General features: G+C 39.6%; 1 protein-coding gene across 2 annotated transcripts in view; it reads right to left on the reverse strand.

Moving 5' to 3' along the window:
* Positions 1 to 1,273, reverse strand: part of CAV1 (caveolin 1) — an 81,598-nt gene extending 80,325 nt beyond the window's left edge. For both annotated transcript variants that reach the window (XM_040343774.1, XM_040343775.1), the window contains exon 1: positions 1,173 to 1,273. In XM_040343774.1, coding sequence (XP_040199708.1) covers positions 1,173 to 1,202 — 30 coding nt within the window. In that variant the 5' untranslated portion in view covers positions 1,203 to 1,273. The remainder of the gene's footprint in view (positions 1 to 1,172) is intronic.
* Positions 1,274 to 14,505: the final 13,232 nt, after the last annotated feature.

A 14,505-nucleotide genomic window follows, 5' to 3' on the forward strand; every position in this document is an offset into this window, starting at 1 on the left:
GAACCTGGAAGCCGATTGGTCTGTATGCAGAGCTGCACTGTCTTTAATAACAATGGACTGATCTGGCATCTGTTACAAGGTACAACTAACAATACCTCTTATTTGCTTCAAAAATATGTACTAGACCTGCCTGATCTTAAAAACCTCTTCTTTGCATCTGAACTTGATAGAGATTTGTCTCTAATGTATGCAAAATTAAAGGATCACACTCTTTTCTTTTGGGGAATAAGCAAAAAAAAAAAATGTTTGAACATCCTGCAAAACCTCAGACTTTGCTTGAACCAAGCATTTTTTTTTCTTGTTACTTATCCCCTCAACTAGCCATTTATGGCTAACCATGCTATGAGCATTCACAAGGAATTCTAAGTGTGCAGCCTAATTATCGTAATACTGTAATTTAGTACATCTACATTATTAAAAGCTAGTAAATGAATTAGTAATTGTATAAAAAAGGCCAGCTTATAATTTTGTTAAAGCTCAGCAGTATTATTTCAATTTGTGTCTGCATACTGTGAAACAACTCGCATTAGTCAAATTTTCTCCGTGTGGAAAAGGGAGAGGCAACACAGGATTCTTCAAAAATGCACTTTGAAGGTTTGCAGTGTAGAACAGCTTTTCCAGCACAACTCTGGGATTTTAACTTTCTGTGGAAGCTCTGCTTACAATTCTCCTATTCACAGAGCCCTGAGGTTAGGCTAGATGTGCATTTTACGGAACAGAAGTGACCTCACCATGTGGGTATGAACACACCTGTGCAAAACAAATGCCATTTCCTAAACTCCCTTTTTCGACTGCACATCAGCAAGCATAGGAGTGCCAAACAGAGCTCATGAAGAACAAATCCTTTGGTAGGGAAGCCAAGTTACATTCCATTCTCTACTCCCCCCAAGCAAACATTTTATTACATAAACATATTTTTAAGGAGTTAACATCCCCATGTCAAGGCTATCAGCTCAAAATGGGTTGCACAGGGTAGTGCCATTTAGAATTCCTCTATCTCACGTTTCTAGTTTGACAGTCTGTAAATCATCTCATCACATGACCCACTGTACTTTTTAACATGTGGCAGGTACACATGTAATAAATACAGACCCTTAACGTTTTACAAAGTACATTACTATTTGAGCCTACTGCCTGAGCTAGAAGAAAGAGACCACTCTGAGCACTCCTACCTCTTCATCTATGTATTTGCCACCAGACATGCTGTCCTTCAGTTGCCAGGAGCTCTGAATGAGATTTGAGGGAGGTATGATTTAAGGGATCTGAGGGAGGAAGATACAGCATTGTGTAAAGGAACAGCTAGGAAAGGAGGGGAAGGAGGTGGCTGCGAGCATGATTGTTGCTGGCCCACTTCCAATGTTTGTTCTGCTTGGTTTTGGCATTGATGACAGCCCCGTTGAGCTCAGACACATCCCCAGGGCTCGAAAAACATCAGAACAAAATAAGGTGATCCACAAAACTTTTCCTCCAACGTAAAACTTTGCTTTACCTGTACATTACTATGCTCTTGTTAGTATTGGATTGCTTAAGCAGAATAGATGCCATTGTGCATTTTCCGCACATTTGCACTAAGCATATACGATTTATTTGAATAAAGCAGGGTATTGAGCAGTTAGAGGATTACTGAATGTGGTATAAGATCATGGGTTATAAAGAGGACAGTTTTTACTAAAGGATAAGAAGAACGGGTGAGGTGAGACACAAAATACGACTTCAAACACTTTCTCTGACTCAAGAGACAACACATAGGATTAAGTAACAAATGGACCTGACAAATTAGAATTATTTTCTTCGTTACAAGCTTGTCTACTAACATAACTGATGGCATCAGTAAGTTTGAATGTATGAAGTATCTAAGATTCACGGAGCTGGAGTGTTAAGTATGGTATTTATATTTTTTCATTTTGAGCTGAGCAGTTACATTTTTCCATCATTTAAAAATCGGTCCTCCGGGTCACAGGAACTAGTGTCCTCATTGAAAGATTTGGAAGATTTCCCCTATATTACTTTTCTGAAGACAACCCAAAATGTAGGATTTTCTTTAACAGTTTTTTAAATGATAATGGTGAACAGGACAAATAGAGAGGTTGAATCTCCTAATGGGGGCACAGATAGCAATACAATCCCACTAGGTTTTCTAATCCATCCCCATTTTTTGCAAAACGAAAAAAAAAGAGAAAAAGGCAAGGAACTCAATTTAATAACTAGAAAACTTTTTATTTTTTATTTATTATTTATGAATGGGCAGGTCGTGTATTAAAGTGTTTGTTATAAAGGAAAAGCGATACTGTAGTGATATCAACGTCTCTGCACACCCCAAATATACATTAATTGCAAAAATTCTTTGTTTCTGTTTTGTTTTTTTTAGCAGCAAAGAGTCTAAACTTATTATAATATAGGAATAGATTTTTATTGAAAAAAGTTTCATAAAGAAGACATTTGTTTGTATGAAAACATGAGGTCTGAAAATTGGGTTAAAACATATACATCATAATACAGCCATGTAAGTACACATAGAAACAACATAACATGATATAACTATTTTTAATCATACTAAAGATCCCAACGCGTTTCAACCTTCTCTCCCGGTGCAATCAAATCTATATTATAAGCATGCCGTCCTCTCTGTTCTATAACGCAATGTGTCCCTGTGTCTGTACAATATAAAAATATTATACCGTATATTAGAGCGTTCCCAGCGATCACATGACTCCTGGATCTCTCTCGTCTGTCCTCGCCTCCTCCCCGGCTGACGTCAGTGGTAGTGCTCAGCCCCGCCCACTATAGCTGTCAGCCGGACAGAGGAGAGAGCCGAGGAGTCACGTGAGCGTCAGGAGCTGCTCTGATATACGGTATAATGGGCATTTTTTTATACAGCACAGGTACATGGACACATAGCGTTATATAATAGAGAGGATGGAATGATCATCATATAGTGGGTTAACAACCACTTTAATTTATACCATAGGATATTTGTTCTTGGTGTTAGTGTGTATGTGTGTGTTTTATTTTTTTCTCATTACATTTTGCCATCTGCAATTGCAGTTTTGACTTTTTACAGACTTGAAAAACAGTGTTTTCAGAGGAACTGTTATTATTCTTCTACATGAGTCAGACTTGATCTGAAAAAGTCAAAGACAGGACCAAGGGCCATAATGTGAATGTCTGCTTACCTATGCTAAGATTACCATTCCTTGAATCACCCTGCAAATGCTTCACTAACTCTTTGCCTCAATATTTATTTAAATTGAAATGTCTAAACGTTCTTTTGTAGTTTTGGATAGAGTGGGAATGGTTACGACCCCTTTACGTTTTTTTTTTGTCTGAGTCCTTTCAAGAAGATTTGTCTTAAAGGAGTTTACATTTTTTTTTTAAATAACAAACATGTTATACTGACCTCCACTATGCAGCTTGTTTTGCACAGAGTGGCCCCGAACAGCATTTTCTGGGGTCCCACTGTGGCTGTGTTGGCTCCTCCCCGCTTCTGGTAACCCCCCTGGGAAGTGCTCTGCCAAGGGGGTTACCTTGTGGGCACGCTCAGCATCCATAGGCGGCTACTACAGAACTCGGCCCCGCCCCCCGGCGGCCTCGTCATTGGATTTGATTGACAGCAGCGCGAGCCAATGGCTGCGCTGCTATCAATCTATCCAATGAAGAGCCAAAAAGAGCTGAGAAGACAGGGGAGAGGAAGAGCCTGTTCACGACGCGGGACTTCCAGGGCTCATGTTAGTAACGGGGGGGCCACAAATCTTAAGATGTTTTTTCACCTTAATGCATAGGATGCATTAAGGTGAAAAAACATGGATGCATTAAGGTGAAAAAACATGAACCTTTACAACCCCTTTAATGCCTCTGCCCCATAGATACTGCAGTAAGTAAGATCTGATCCCTCCAAAGCGAGATGATATGTCCTCTTGGCCACTTGCCACCAGAACAAGTTTCATCGTTGGAAGATTTCCCCTCCCCTACTATTTCTTTGACAAGTCAAAAATGTTGGATTTGCCAACACCTTCTTTCTCCTTACTTTTTAAAACTGGAAAAAGTTATACATACACTTTAAGAGCTCTGTATTTGCGAACTGCAGTATTTCTGATGCTTGACAAACATGATTAAAGTCTATTTTGTGTTAAACAAGAATTGCTTTGAGTGTTCTACAGTCCTCGTCTAATACAAGACAATTTTAAGTATTCAATAACGCATTCTTACTGATTATAGTTTAATTGGGGTAAATTAACTCTGTTTCTGGTCTGTTTAAGTCTCCAGCTAGAAAGGGGTTAGGGAACATTCACAGAAATACTTACATTATTTTAAATCCGCACAAATGAAAGGCATGGAAAATGTAAGAAATCATGGCAACTGATGGTAAGCATTCCCGTAAACAGAGAAAAATATTTCCATGGGAACATATTCCAATATTCCATTCTTTTTCTGGGATGGTAACAATGTTTAATCTAGACAGCATATAGCTTTTAGCCTGCAAGTAAATGTATACTATTTAATGGTATATAACATAGAGAGGTCTCACTCTGTGTCATGCCAGGATAGCTTTTAATGCTTCTCGAGACATGGATATATAACACAGCAGAGTAGGTTTAAAACCATTTACATCGATGAATAAATAAACTGGCAACATGGTTATTTTAACAGAGCGTGTGAAATAATAAAACATAGTCTATATTATGAAGGGAGAGATCTGATCCGGTTAAATCTTGGCAGATCCTCAGCAATTGGTTATTTCTTTTTAGAACTGCTTGATAGGGAATCCTAAAAATAGCCGCTATTTAACTACAGATGTTCGAATTGATTTTTACCAAATAAGGCTGAGGGATAAAAGGTCATAAAAGACATGAGATTTATTATCCCAATACTCCTTGTAAAGCTTAACATAGCTGCAACATAATAATGATCTGCTAAGGATGTCGATATACTGAAGAGCTTTTCCCTGAATTAAGGTAGCGCCATTGTGAGGCCTCGTACACACGACCGAGAAACTCGACAGAATCCATCAAGAAACTTAGTGGGAGAGCTTTTTTGCCGAGGAAACCGGTCGTGTGTACGTTTTTCATCGAGGAACTCGACGAGGGAAAAAGAGAACAAGTTCTCTTTTTCCTCAACGGGAGTCTCAATTTCCTCGTCGAGTTCCTCGTCGGGCTGGTTTTTGCGAGAAACACGATGGTGTGTATGCTAAGAAACCCGCGCATGCTCAGAATAAAGTATGAGACGGGAGTAAAAGTAGCATTTGTAATGGAGATAACACATTTTTCACGCTGTAACAGACTGAAAAGTGCAAATCGTCTCCGACCAAACTTTTACTTAACACGCAGTAACATGAGATTAGCAAAAGCAGCCCCAAAGGCTGTGCCAGTGGAATCGAACTTCCCCTGCCATTGTATGTGTTGTACGTCACCGCGTTTGAGAACGAGGAGATTTTGTCTTGAGAGTGTGTACGCAAAGCAAGCTTGTCGAGTTCCTCCACAAGACTGACAGGGAACTCGTCGAGGAAAACGATGTGTCTTTTCCGACGAGTTTCTCGGTCGTGTGTACGAGGCCTTAGACAGAAAGACATTTACAAAATACAAGAACTTTTCCTTTTTGTACTGTTCTGGATGTCTCAATGGCCTCAAGCCATCCAGAAGATAGTTCAAAATGATCTAGGCCACATCTAGGTTTTAGATGTCATAGCTAATTTGAATTTTCACTCTTATTGTAAAATTGCTGCTTTGTTTTATTGTTCTGGAAATTGCATCTGGAGAAGTGAGACTCCTTGGCTGAAAAGGCAGAGCTTGAAGCAACAATAAATCATGCCACTGAAGTCTTAGAGAGATAAAAGAAGCTGATGTATGTTACAATTTATCAGCATTTGCCAGAATCTGAAACCACAGATTTGGACTCCTTGCAACTTTAAGGAACCCACCCAAAGTAAGGAATTTACTGTTGGTGAGAGGTTATTATGTCTCTGAACTTTCCCGGGTGACCTTCTCTTGCTGTTCATATTTTTTGTGCCTTTTGGATCTAACTTTATATGTTAGAACTTAGTGCAATAAGCTGAGCATTATACCTCGTACACACGACCAGTTTTCCCGTCGGGAAACTGCCGTGACAGCTTTTGGCCGGGAAAACTGTCCGTGTGTATGCTCCATGGAATTTTACCCGACAGGAAAACCGCCGGGTATTCCCGGCGGGAAAAATGAGAACATGTTCTCTTTTTTCCTGCCACGATTCCCGTCAGTCTTTTTTCCGGAGCAAAAGCTTGGCCGTGTGGAGCAAACACACGCCCGGGTTTCCCGGCCAAAGCTCTCATGGCAGTTTTCCTTCCCGGAAAACTGGACGTGTGTAGGGGGAAAAAGCTGCCGAGGTGGTTCTCGGCTTTCCCATTGGTAAAAAGTCCGCCGGGAAACACGATCGTGTGTACGAGGCATTCGAGTTTTGGTTGCAGAGGGTTATTTGCTCTAGGGATAATATCAATTATATAATTTTAGTGATATAGGGGTTTGTCTCAGAATTGAACAAAGATAACAAGATAAAAGTGAATAGCCCATTAAATGACAAAATAACAATACCAGCTTTTACTGCAGTATTCAGCTTCAGGGTAGAAATTGCCGTCTCAGTAGTTTTTCCTTGTGCTAAATATCCTCAGCCTTATAGGCAACCTCATTCACCCCACTTCTTCTAAGCCCAGATCATCCTGCTCCAGCCTGTGACTAGACAGTGAAAAGAGAAGCAGCACACTGATGAGTTTATTCCTTTTGTCACTGCTTTTTCCCCACTATCATCACCCTACTTGTGAGAACATGAACTGATTTGCTCATTAAACGGCTTCTTCCTCTCACAATCCAGGCCTGCTGTACAGCAACTGCAGGAAGCTGATATCAGTTCAAATTTAGCTACTTACAGTGCCTGTATGTAATACTTTTAAAGATGTATTAACAATTGTAGAGATTCATTTATGCTCGAAATTTATATCTGCCTAGAATTCAAGTTGTTTAATAATTGTTTTGGTGTGATAACCTGGTGTTTGGGTATACATTTTGTTGGTGCCATTAAAGGGGTTGTAAAGGTTTGTTTTTTATTTTCTAAATAGGTTCCTTTAAGCTAGTGCATTGTTGGTTCACTTACCTTTTCCTTCGATTTCCCTTCTAAATGTTTTTCTTTGTCTGAATTTTTCACTTCCTGTTTCTCCTCAGTAAGCTTGCCTCCATCATCCATGGGGGTTAGTCAGCCAGAAAAGCTTACTGAGGAGGAACAGGAAGTGAGAAATTCAGACAAAGAAAAAAAAAACATTTAGAAGGGAAATCAAAGGAAAAGGTTAATGAACCAACAATGTACTAGCTTAAAAGGAACCTATTTAGAAAATAAAAAACACACCTTTACAACCCCTTTAAGTCTCACAAATACTGTGCCCAACACATTTACAACAGAAAATAACCTGCTATCCTGTTCTGTTTTTTTTTGCTGCCTGTGGTCCATTGGGAAAATTTCACCACACTTCTTGTCCAGTTATAATGTTTTCACTCTGAGGCCTCGTACACACGACCGTTTTCCTCGACAGAATCCATCAAGAAACTTGGTGGCAGAGCTTTTTTGCCGAGGAAAATGGTCGTGTGTATGTTTTTCATCGAGAAAACTGTCCAGAAACTCGACCAGAAAAAAAGAGAACACGGGAGTCTCAATTTCCTCGTCATGTTCCTCGTCGGGCTGGTTTTCGACGAGAAACACGTTCGTGTGTGTGCTTAGAAACCCGCACATGCTCAGAAGGGTGGCGCCAGTGGAATAGAACTTCCCCTTTATAGTGCCGGCGTACGTGTTTTACGGCACCACTTTGAGAACGACAAGATTTTGTCTTGACAGTGTGTACGCAAAGAAAGCTTGTCAAGTTTCTCGACAAGCCTAACAAGGAACTCGTCAAGGAGTTCCTCGGTCGTGTGTACAAGGCCTCACAGAAAGTAAGGGGAAATTTTCAACAAGGCAAACTGTTTGGCCTATCTGATCTCGAAAACGATATTGATAGATTTATCTGTACTTCTAGGTCTAGAATTTCTGATGGCTGATGGTCAGTTGCTGCTTAATCTCTCTGTGTACCCTTTGCCTACTGCTAAGGCATCTTTCTAGTAATTGTCTCCTCTCACTTTTATTCACATGTGTTTTGGAGTCCAAGCCCACACATGTACATCCTCCTCTCTGCTGATTAGTCAAGCCTACTTTAAGAGGGCTCTAGTTGCCACAGACTGGATGTCTGTTGTTGAATTTATTTGGACATGTTTGGACACTGCACCTTCACCTTTAATGCCTTGAGGACGTTGCACAGCCAGCAGTGATACTGTGAGAAACTAAATACCAAAAATGAGCAGAAGAAAACAAACAAAAAAAGTGGTGGTTTTTATTTTTTATTCTGTTCAAGCTATGCTTTCATTTCAACAAGACCTTAAAGGGATTGTAAAGGTACATTTTTTTTCCTAAATAGCTTCATTTACCTTAGCGCAGTGCTCCTTCACTTACCTTCTTCTTCGATTTTGCTTTTAAATGTGCTTATTTCTTCTGAGAAAGGAAGATATTTAGGAAAACATTTTTTTTCCTTTTACAACCCCTTTAAAGGGGTTGTAAAGGTATTTTTTTCCCCTAAATAGATTCCTTTACCTTAGTGCAGTCCTCCTTCACTTATCTCATCCTTTGATTTTGCTTTTAAATGTCCTTATTTCTTCTGAGAAACCCTCACTTCCTGTTCTTCTGTCTGTAACTCCACACAGTAATGCGAGGCTTTCTCCCTGGTGTGGAGTGTCGTGCTCGCCCCCTGCCTTGGACTACAGGAGAGTCAGGACACCCACTAACACACAGCTCCTTTCTCTATCTGCAACGTAGAGAGCGTCCTGACTCTCCCGTAGTCCAAAGGAGGGGGCGAGCACAACACTCCACACCAGGGAGAAAGCCTTGCATTACTGGGTGGAGTTACAGACAGAAGAACAGGAAGTGAGGATTTCTCAGGAGAAATAAGGACATTTAAAAGCAAAATCAAAGGATGAGATAAGTGAAGGAGGACTGCACTAAGGTAAAGGAAGCTATTTAGGAAAAAAAATTTGTACCTTTACAACCCCTTTAAAGGGGTTGTAAGAGGAAAAAAAAATGTTTTCCTAAATAGCTTCCTGTACCTTAGTGCAGTCCTCCTTCACTTACCTCATCCTTCGATTTTGCTTTTAAATGTCCTTATTTCTCCTGAGAAATTCTCACTTCCTGTTCTTCTGTCTGTAACTACACACCGTAATGGGAGGCTTTCTTCCTGGTGTGGAGAAAGCCTCTTGAGGAGGCGAGCAGAAGGTTCAGGACGCCCACTAACACACAGCTCCTTTCTCTATCTGCAAAGTAGAGTGTCCTGACTTGCCTGCTCGCCCCCTCAAGAGGCTTTCTCCACACCAGGGGGAAAGCCTCGCATTACAGTGTGTAGTTACAGACAGAAGAACAGGAAGTGAGGATTTCTCAGAAGTAATAAGGACATTTAAAAGCAAAATCGAAGGATGAGGTAAGTAAAGGAGAACTGCACTAAGGTAAAGGAAGCTATTTAGGGCAAAAAATAAATTCCCTTACAACCCCTTTAAAGATTTGAGGTCTTAACTTCTGGTGTGCTAATATGAGATGATCCACAGGTCATTGTATATTACCAGGATGTGTTATGTGGGGGAGGGGTGGATTTCTCACTTTTTATACTGTGGATCACCTCATATTATGATAAACATAACATAACATATGATAAACATGTCCAAGCTAGATATGTAAATAACCTGTCACTCAAAGCAAGGAGAGAGGAAAGGACTTTTAATTTAGACAGGTTTTATCTGGAAGTCTGTTAATTTTCACTGAACAATAAAAGAGGATTGCTCAGAGCTGGATTAACTATGTGTGGCAAGACTGGGCACAGATGATAGGAAATCTTATTCTCTACATTGTGACATAAAAAAAAAATTGGGGTTTACATCCACTTATCATTCAGCTTATTGACCCTTTTTTAGGTTGCTGACTCTGTTTATTGTGGCTTGCTTTCTAGCTCTGCTTTGTATCATACCATACTTACTTATCTAGTGTGGACGACTGGCTTGTACATGATTATGCTTCGCCTGACTCCTTTGATGCTACAGTTGCTTGTTTGGTACTGATCTGGCCAAATTGTTTTCTCCTTGCCCAGCCCATATTCGGAAGCTGACACATTGTTCACAATTCCTAATCTGGCACATAGTACCTAGGGGTATAGATCATCTTATGAAGTTCACTGAAAAGCTGATAAAATCGAAGAACTTTGTAGTAGTTGCTGTTGAGTTTAAACAATGGATTGGCCCTCACAGAAATAAGTAGAAGAAAAACTGCATGTTGTGCTTGACCTTTTTTACCCTTCTAGCCTTACAATTTGTGTAATCATTCTGTAAACCAGCTGCCAAGATGTGACATGTTTTGTGCATGATCTGTTTTCCTGACTCGGGCAGAATCAGTCCATGCTTGCTGTAGGTATTCTTTTCTATGAAACTATGAAAGGTTTGACAGACTGTAACAACGTGACATTGTCTGTTCCCCCCATATTGGTTACAGGTATTTACACAAATGTATTACATGAATTGTTTGCATCTGTTTCTATGGCACTACAAGGAAATGTTGAAAACAACTCCAGGCAACTATGTGACTACCTTCACCAGTTTTCATTTAGTCAATTAGAATAAATCTACCTTCATCGAGTTTCCACTTGCCAATTTAATGTGAACCTTTACACATAATTTAGGTAAAAAAAAAAAAGACCAGAAGGAAATAGATGCAGGCGACTATGAATGCCTTTTCGAGTGCCTTAGGGGTTTTATGCCCCGGGAATGCTTGAAACTATTATGCAAAATAGAGATTTCAATGTCCGTATGCTTGTGACTGCCCCCTCCTCGGTCCTGTGTCTCGTTACCAGTCCATAACTTAGAAAGGTGGCCCTATATTGGCAGAAGAACTGATCTTTACATCATACAGTAAAACCTTGGATTGCAAGCACAATTCGTTCCGGAAGCATGCTTGTAATCCAAAGCACTTGTATATCAAAGCAAAGTTTCCCATAAGAAATAATGGAAACTCAAATGATTCGTTCCACAATCATTTATTCATAAGTCCTTCAGTCTATAGTCCATATTAAAAGATTATAGCAATGTGATAGGTTGTGTAACCATAAAACGTCCATCCACAAATGGAAGCCTCCACAAGGGGATTAGAAGCAAAATCCAGCAGGAGATACAGAGTATACAAGAGAAGAGAGGCGCCTCTAAGTGTAGCAATATGGTTACATTTAATGAAGGTACAACATTTAGCAACTCACATGGTTGATGATTACAAGAAACACATCTAAGTATGCAGGCATCCGGGGTAAAACGATCCACATAGACCGTCCTCCTCACTGTCGGCTCTCACCGCAGTCAGTCTACAATAGTGACAGAGAAGACTACCCTGCAGTAGAGCGATCTGAAAGCGAGGCTTTAACCACTCGTGGAAGGGACGACATCAATGGTGAAGTGGAGGATGGTCTATGTGGACAGCGTTACCCCAGATGCCTCTATACTTCTATACTTAGATGTGCTCGTTTTAATCGTCAACCATGTGACCATATTGCTACACTTAGAGGCGCCTCACTTCTACTTTATACTCAGTTGTGACATGACGCTACTCTTATATCAAGGCATCGCTTGTATATCAAGTCAAAATGTAATAAACATTTTAGCTCGTCTTGCAAAATGCTCTCAAACCAAGGTTTTACTGTATATTAAAGCCGTTTTGTATATAAAGCAATCTGTGTTTCAGGGATTTTGGGGCAATTTGGCAGCCATGGAAAGGCTTGTACAATTACCTGTAGGTGCCTACAGTTATTTGCTGCTGGCAGTTTATGCACCTCAATGTGGGTATTGGTACACCATAAATCTGAGATCAGAAATGTAACAAATAAAGTACCTGTTCTATTAATGGATGGGCAAGAGGAGGAGATCCTTAACTAGGCATACTGAAAAAAAGTGTGGAAATCAACAGTGTGGTGACATTCCCTAGTAGGTGCAGATGTGGAGAAGAATAGTTTCACAGTCTGCAGAATTGTAGGCTTACCTTTCCTATTTTATGCAGCCCAAGGGTAGAATCACCAAAACATGTGCATTGCAGATTTTTTTCAAAATAAAATGGATTCCATATACTGTATATGATCTAACTGTATATTAAAGGGTGTGTAAAGGATTTTTTTTCCTATCTTAATAGCTTCCTTTACCTTAATGCAGTGCTGTTTTCATGTCCTAATTGTTCGTTTTTGCTCTCAAGTTGCTGTAATTCTTCTCTGATTTTCCTGATTGTCTGTTTCCTGATAACCACAGTGCTGGGAGCTTTCTCTCTGTGGTCACTAATCAAGGAGGTGTGATTACTGTGTGTCTAAAACCCCTCAGCACCAATCAGTTTCGTTTTCCAAACCATCACTGCCCTGTATTGGCTCTGTACAGCAGAGAAGCAGGAAACAACATGCAAAAAATGAAACTAGAAGCTACAGGTGCATTATATGATTGATTTTTATCTATTTGTAATCGTTTTTAAAAGGAATCAGTTAACTATTATGTCTCTATACCCTGTAAATAGTCATTTAAGCAAAAAAAAAAATTTTTTTATTTACAACTCCTTTAAGCTGTTTGGCTGGAATTGCCCTTTAATCTTTCCACTGCTGTGGTTTAACCCCAATTTTGCAACTCCCATCTTCAGCTTTTATATTAAACCTTTATCTCATAAGGAGAAAAACTGCTTGCTGTAACTTCTTATAAAGTGTTAGTGGGCGTTCAGCTTTAATGTTAGTCAAATCCATCTAAATCTGCTAGTTTAAGGCTGACTATAGATTATGCAATTTTCCTTCCTTCATCCCAAGAAAATCAATCGCTTCCTCCATTAACACAGTCAGTGTTAATGGGGGGGAATACCTTTTGCTGCACTATTCTATTCATACAGCGCTATTCTATTCAGACAGCCACCGGCAGTGATCGCAGGAGAAAACTCAACAGGCTGAATTCACCGTCTCAGTTGTGTTGATTGCTCTCATTTAATGTGCAGTTACACTCGCTGTGACAGATTATACCTAAAATAGTCTCATCTGCAGGAATAAATGACAATGTATGAGCATCTTTAAGACTTTATATACAGATAGATGGACTTGCAACCATGCAGTGTGCAAGGATGTATATCCTGAACTGCTGATCGAAGCATAGCGGGCGTGTCTGCTCAGTTTATGCAGAGCAGATAGGGACAGACCCTGCTCTTCTCTATGGGCAGCTGGGTGTAAACGGATGCGATCTGCCCAAACGGAGTCCTCCTCCATTTTTTTTAGTGGACCTGATTGAACCCAGAGGTAGACAGGTGTAAAGTCCCTTCGCACCAGAGTGAAACTACAAATCCCATCATGCCGCTGCCACTAGGAGTCATACCTGTTCTTATCAGGGTCTTGCAATGTCTCATGGGAGTTGTAGTTTCACCACAGCTGGAAGGCCGAGGTTGCCTACCCCTGCTTTGCACCCACCAGTCCATAGGAATGCAGGGACCCTCCGATCAGGCCCGCTTGAAAACTGAATCGTGTGAATATGGCCCATAAAGTGACCACATCGGTCATAGTATGGTCAACTATGTTCCTGGTCTACCTATAATAAAAGTAAAGCTGGCCACGTTAGATTGTTATATCTTGTCTAGATTATATTATATACTATATATGTATATGTGTATATATATGTATAGTTATATGTATAGTTATTTTTATGCTTGTGTATAATAGAATCAAAACAAGTAGATGGAGTTGTATAAACAATGATTTGGTGAGCTGAAACATTTTTCATTGGATTAAGTAGATTGTAAGCCTAGCCACACATCTTTAAAGCACTTTTTTTTCTCCCCCTCCTGGTCGTTCCACTTTTTTTTCTTTTTTTATTAGAGATCTTTTTAACCAGTTTATCATACATGCAGCCAAAAGAACATTTTACAATTAGATTGTTGCCAGCTTAACACATTACTGACAAATCGAAATATGGACAAAAATGTATAATTAAAATGCTCAAATGATATAAACAAAATACTTCAATAAATTTATTTAAAATGTACAAGCATTCAGTGCATTTAGTCATTATACAAGAAAATATGTTTTATTAATTAATTATTAAAGAAATAGTGTTCTTGCTTGACCAATCAAAGTATACATAGCAAGTAAGCGATTTCATCTTGCTAATGTCAAATTGTAGAAAGCGGTAGAACTATTGTCTCATACATTTGTAACTTCTGCTTCCTTTGTGTCCTTAAAGATATGTATACAGGAATGCGAACTTAAATAGATCTGTAAATAGCTTTATATATAATGCACATCCAGTGACAGCTAATTAAAATGTGATGTGTCACTATCCCAAAACTAAAGTTTTTTTTTAACAAAATAAGTGAAGGCCCTATTAATGGCCTTCTTCCAAAATGCTAGTAGTCTGGATTCAATGCTTTGGAGTCACT

This window comes from Rana temporaria, chromosome 3 (assembly GCF_905171775.1).
Source record: "Rana temporaria chromosome 3, aRanTem1.1, whole genome shotgun sequence".
Classification (NCBI taxonomy): domain Eukaryota; kingdom Metazoa; phylum Chordata; class Amphibia; order Anura; family Ranidae; genus Rana; species Rana temporaria.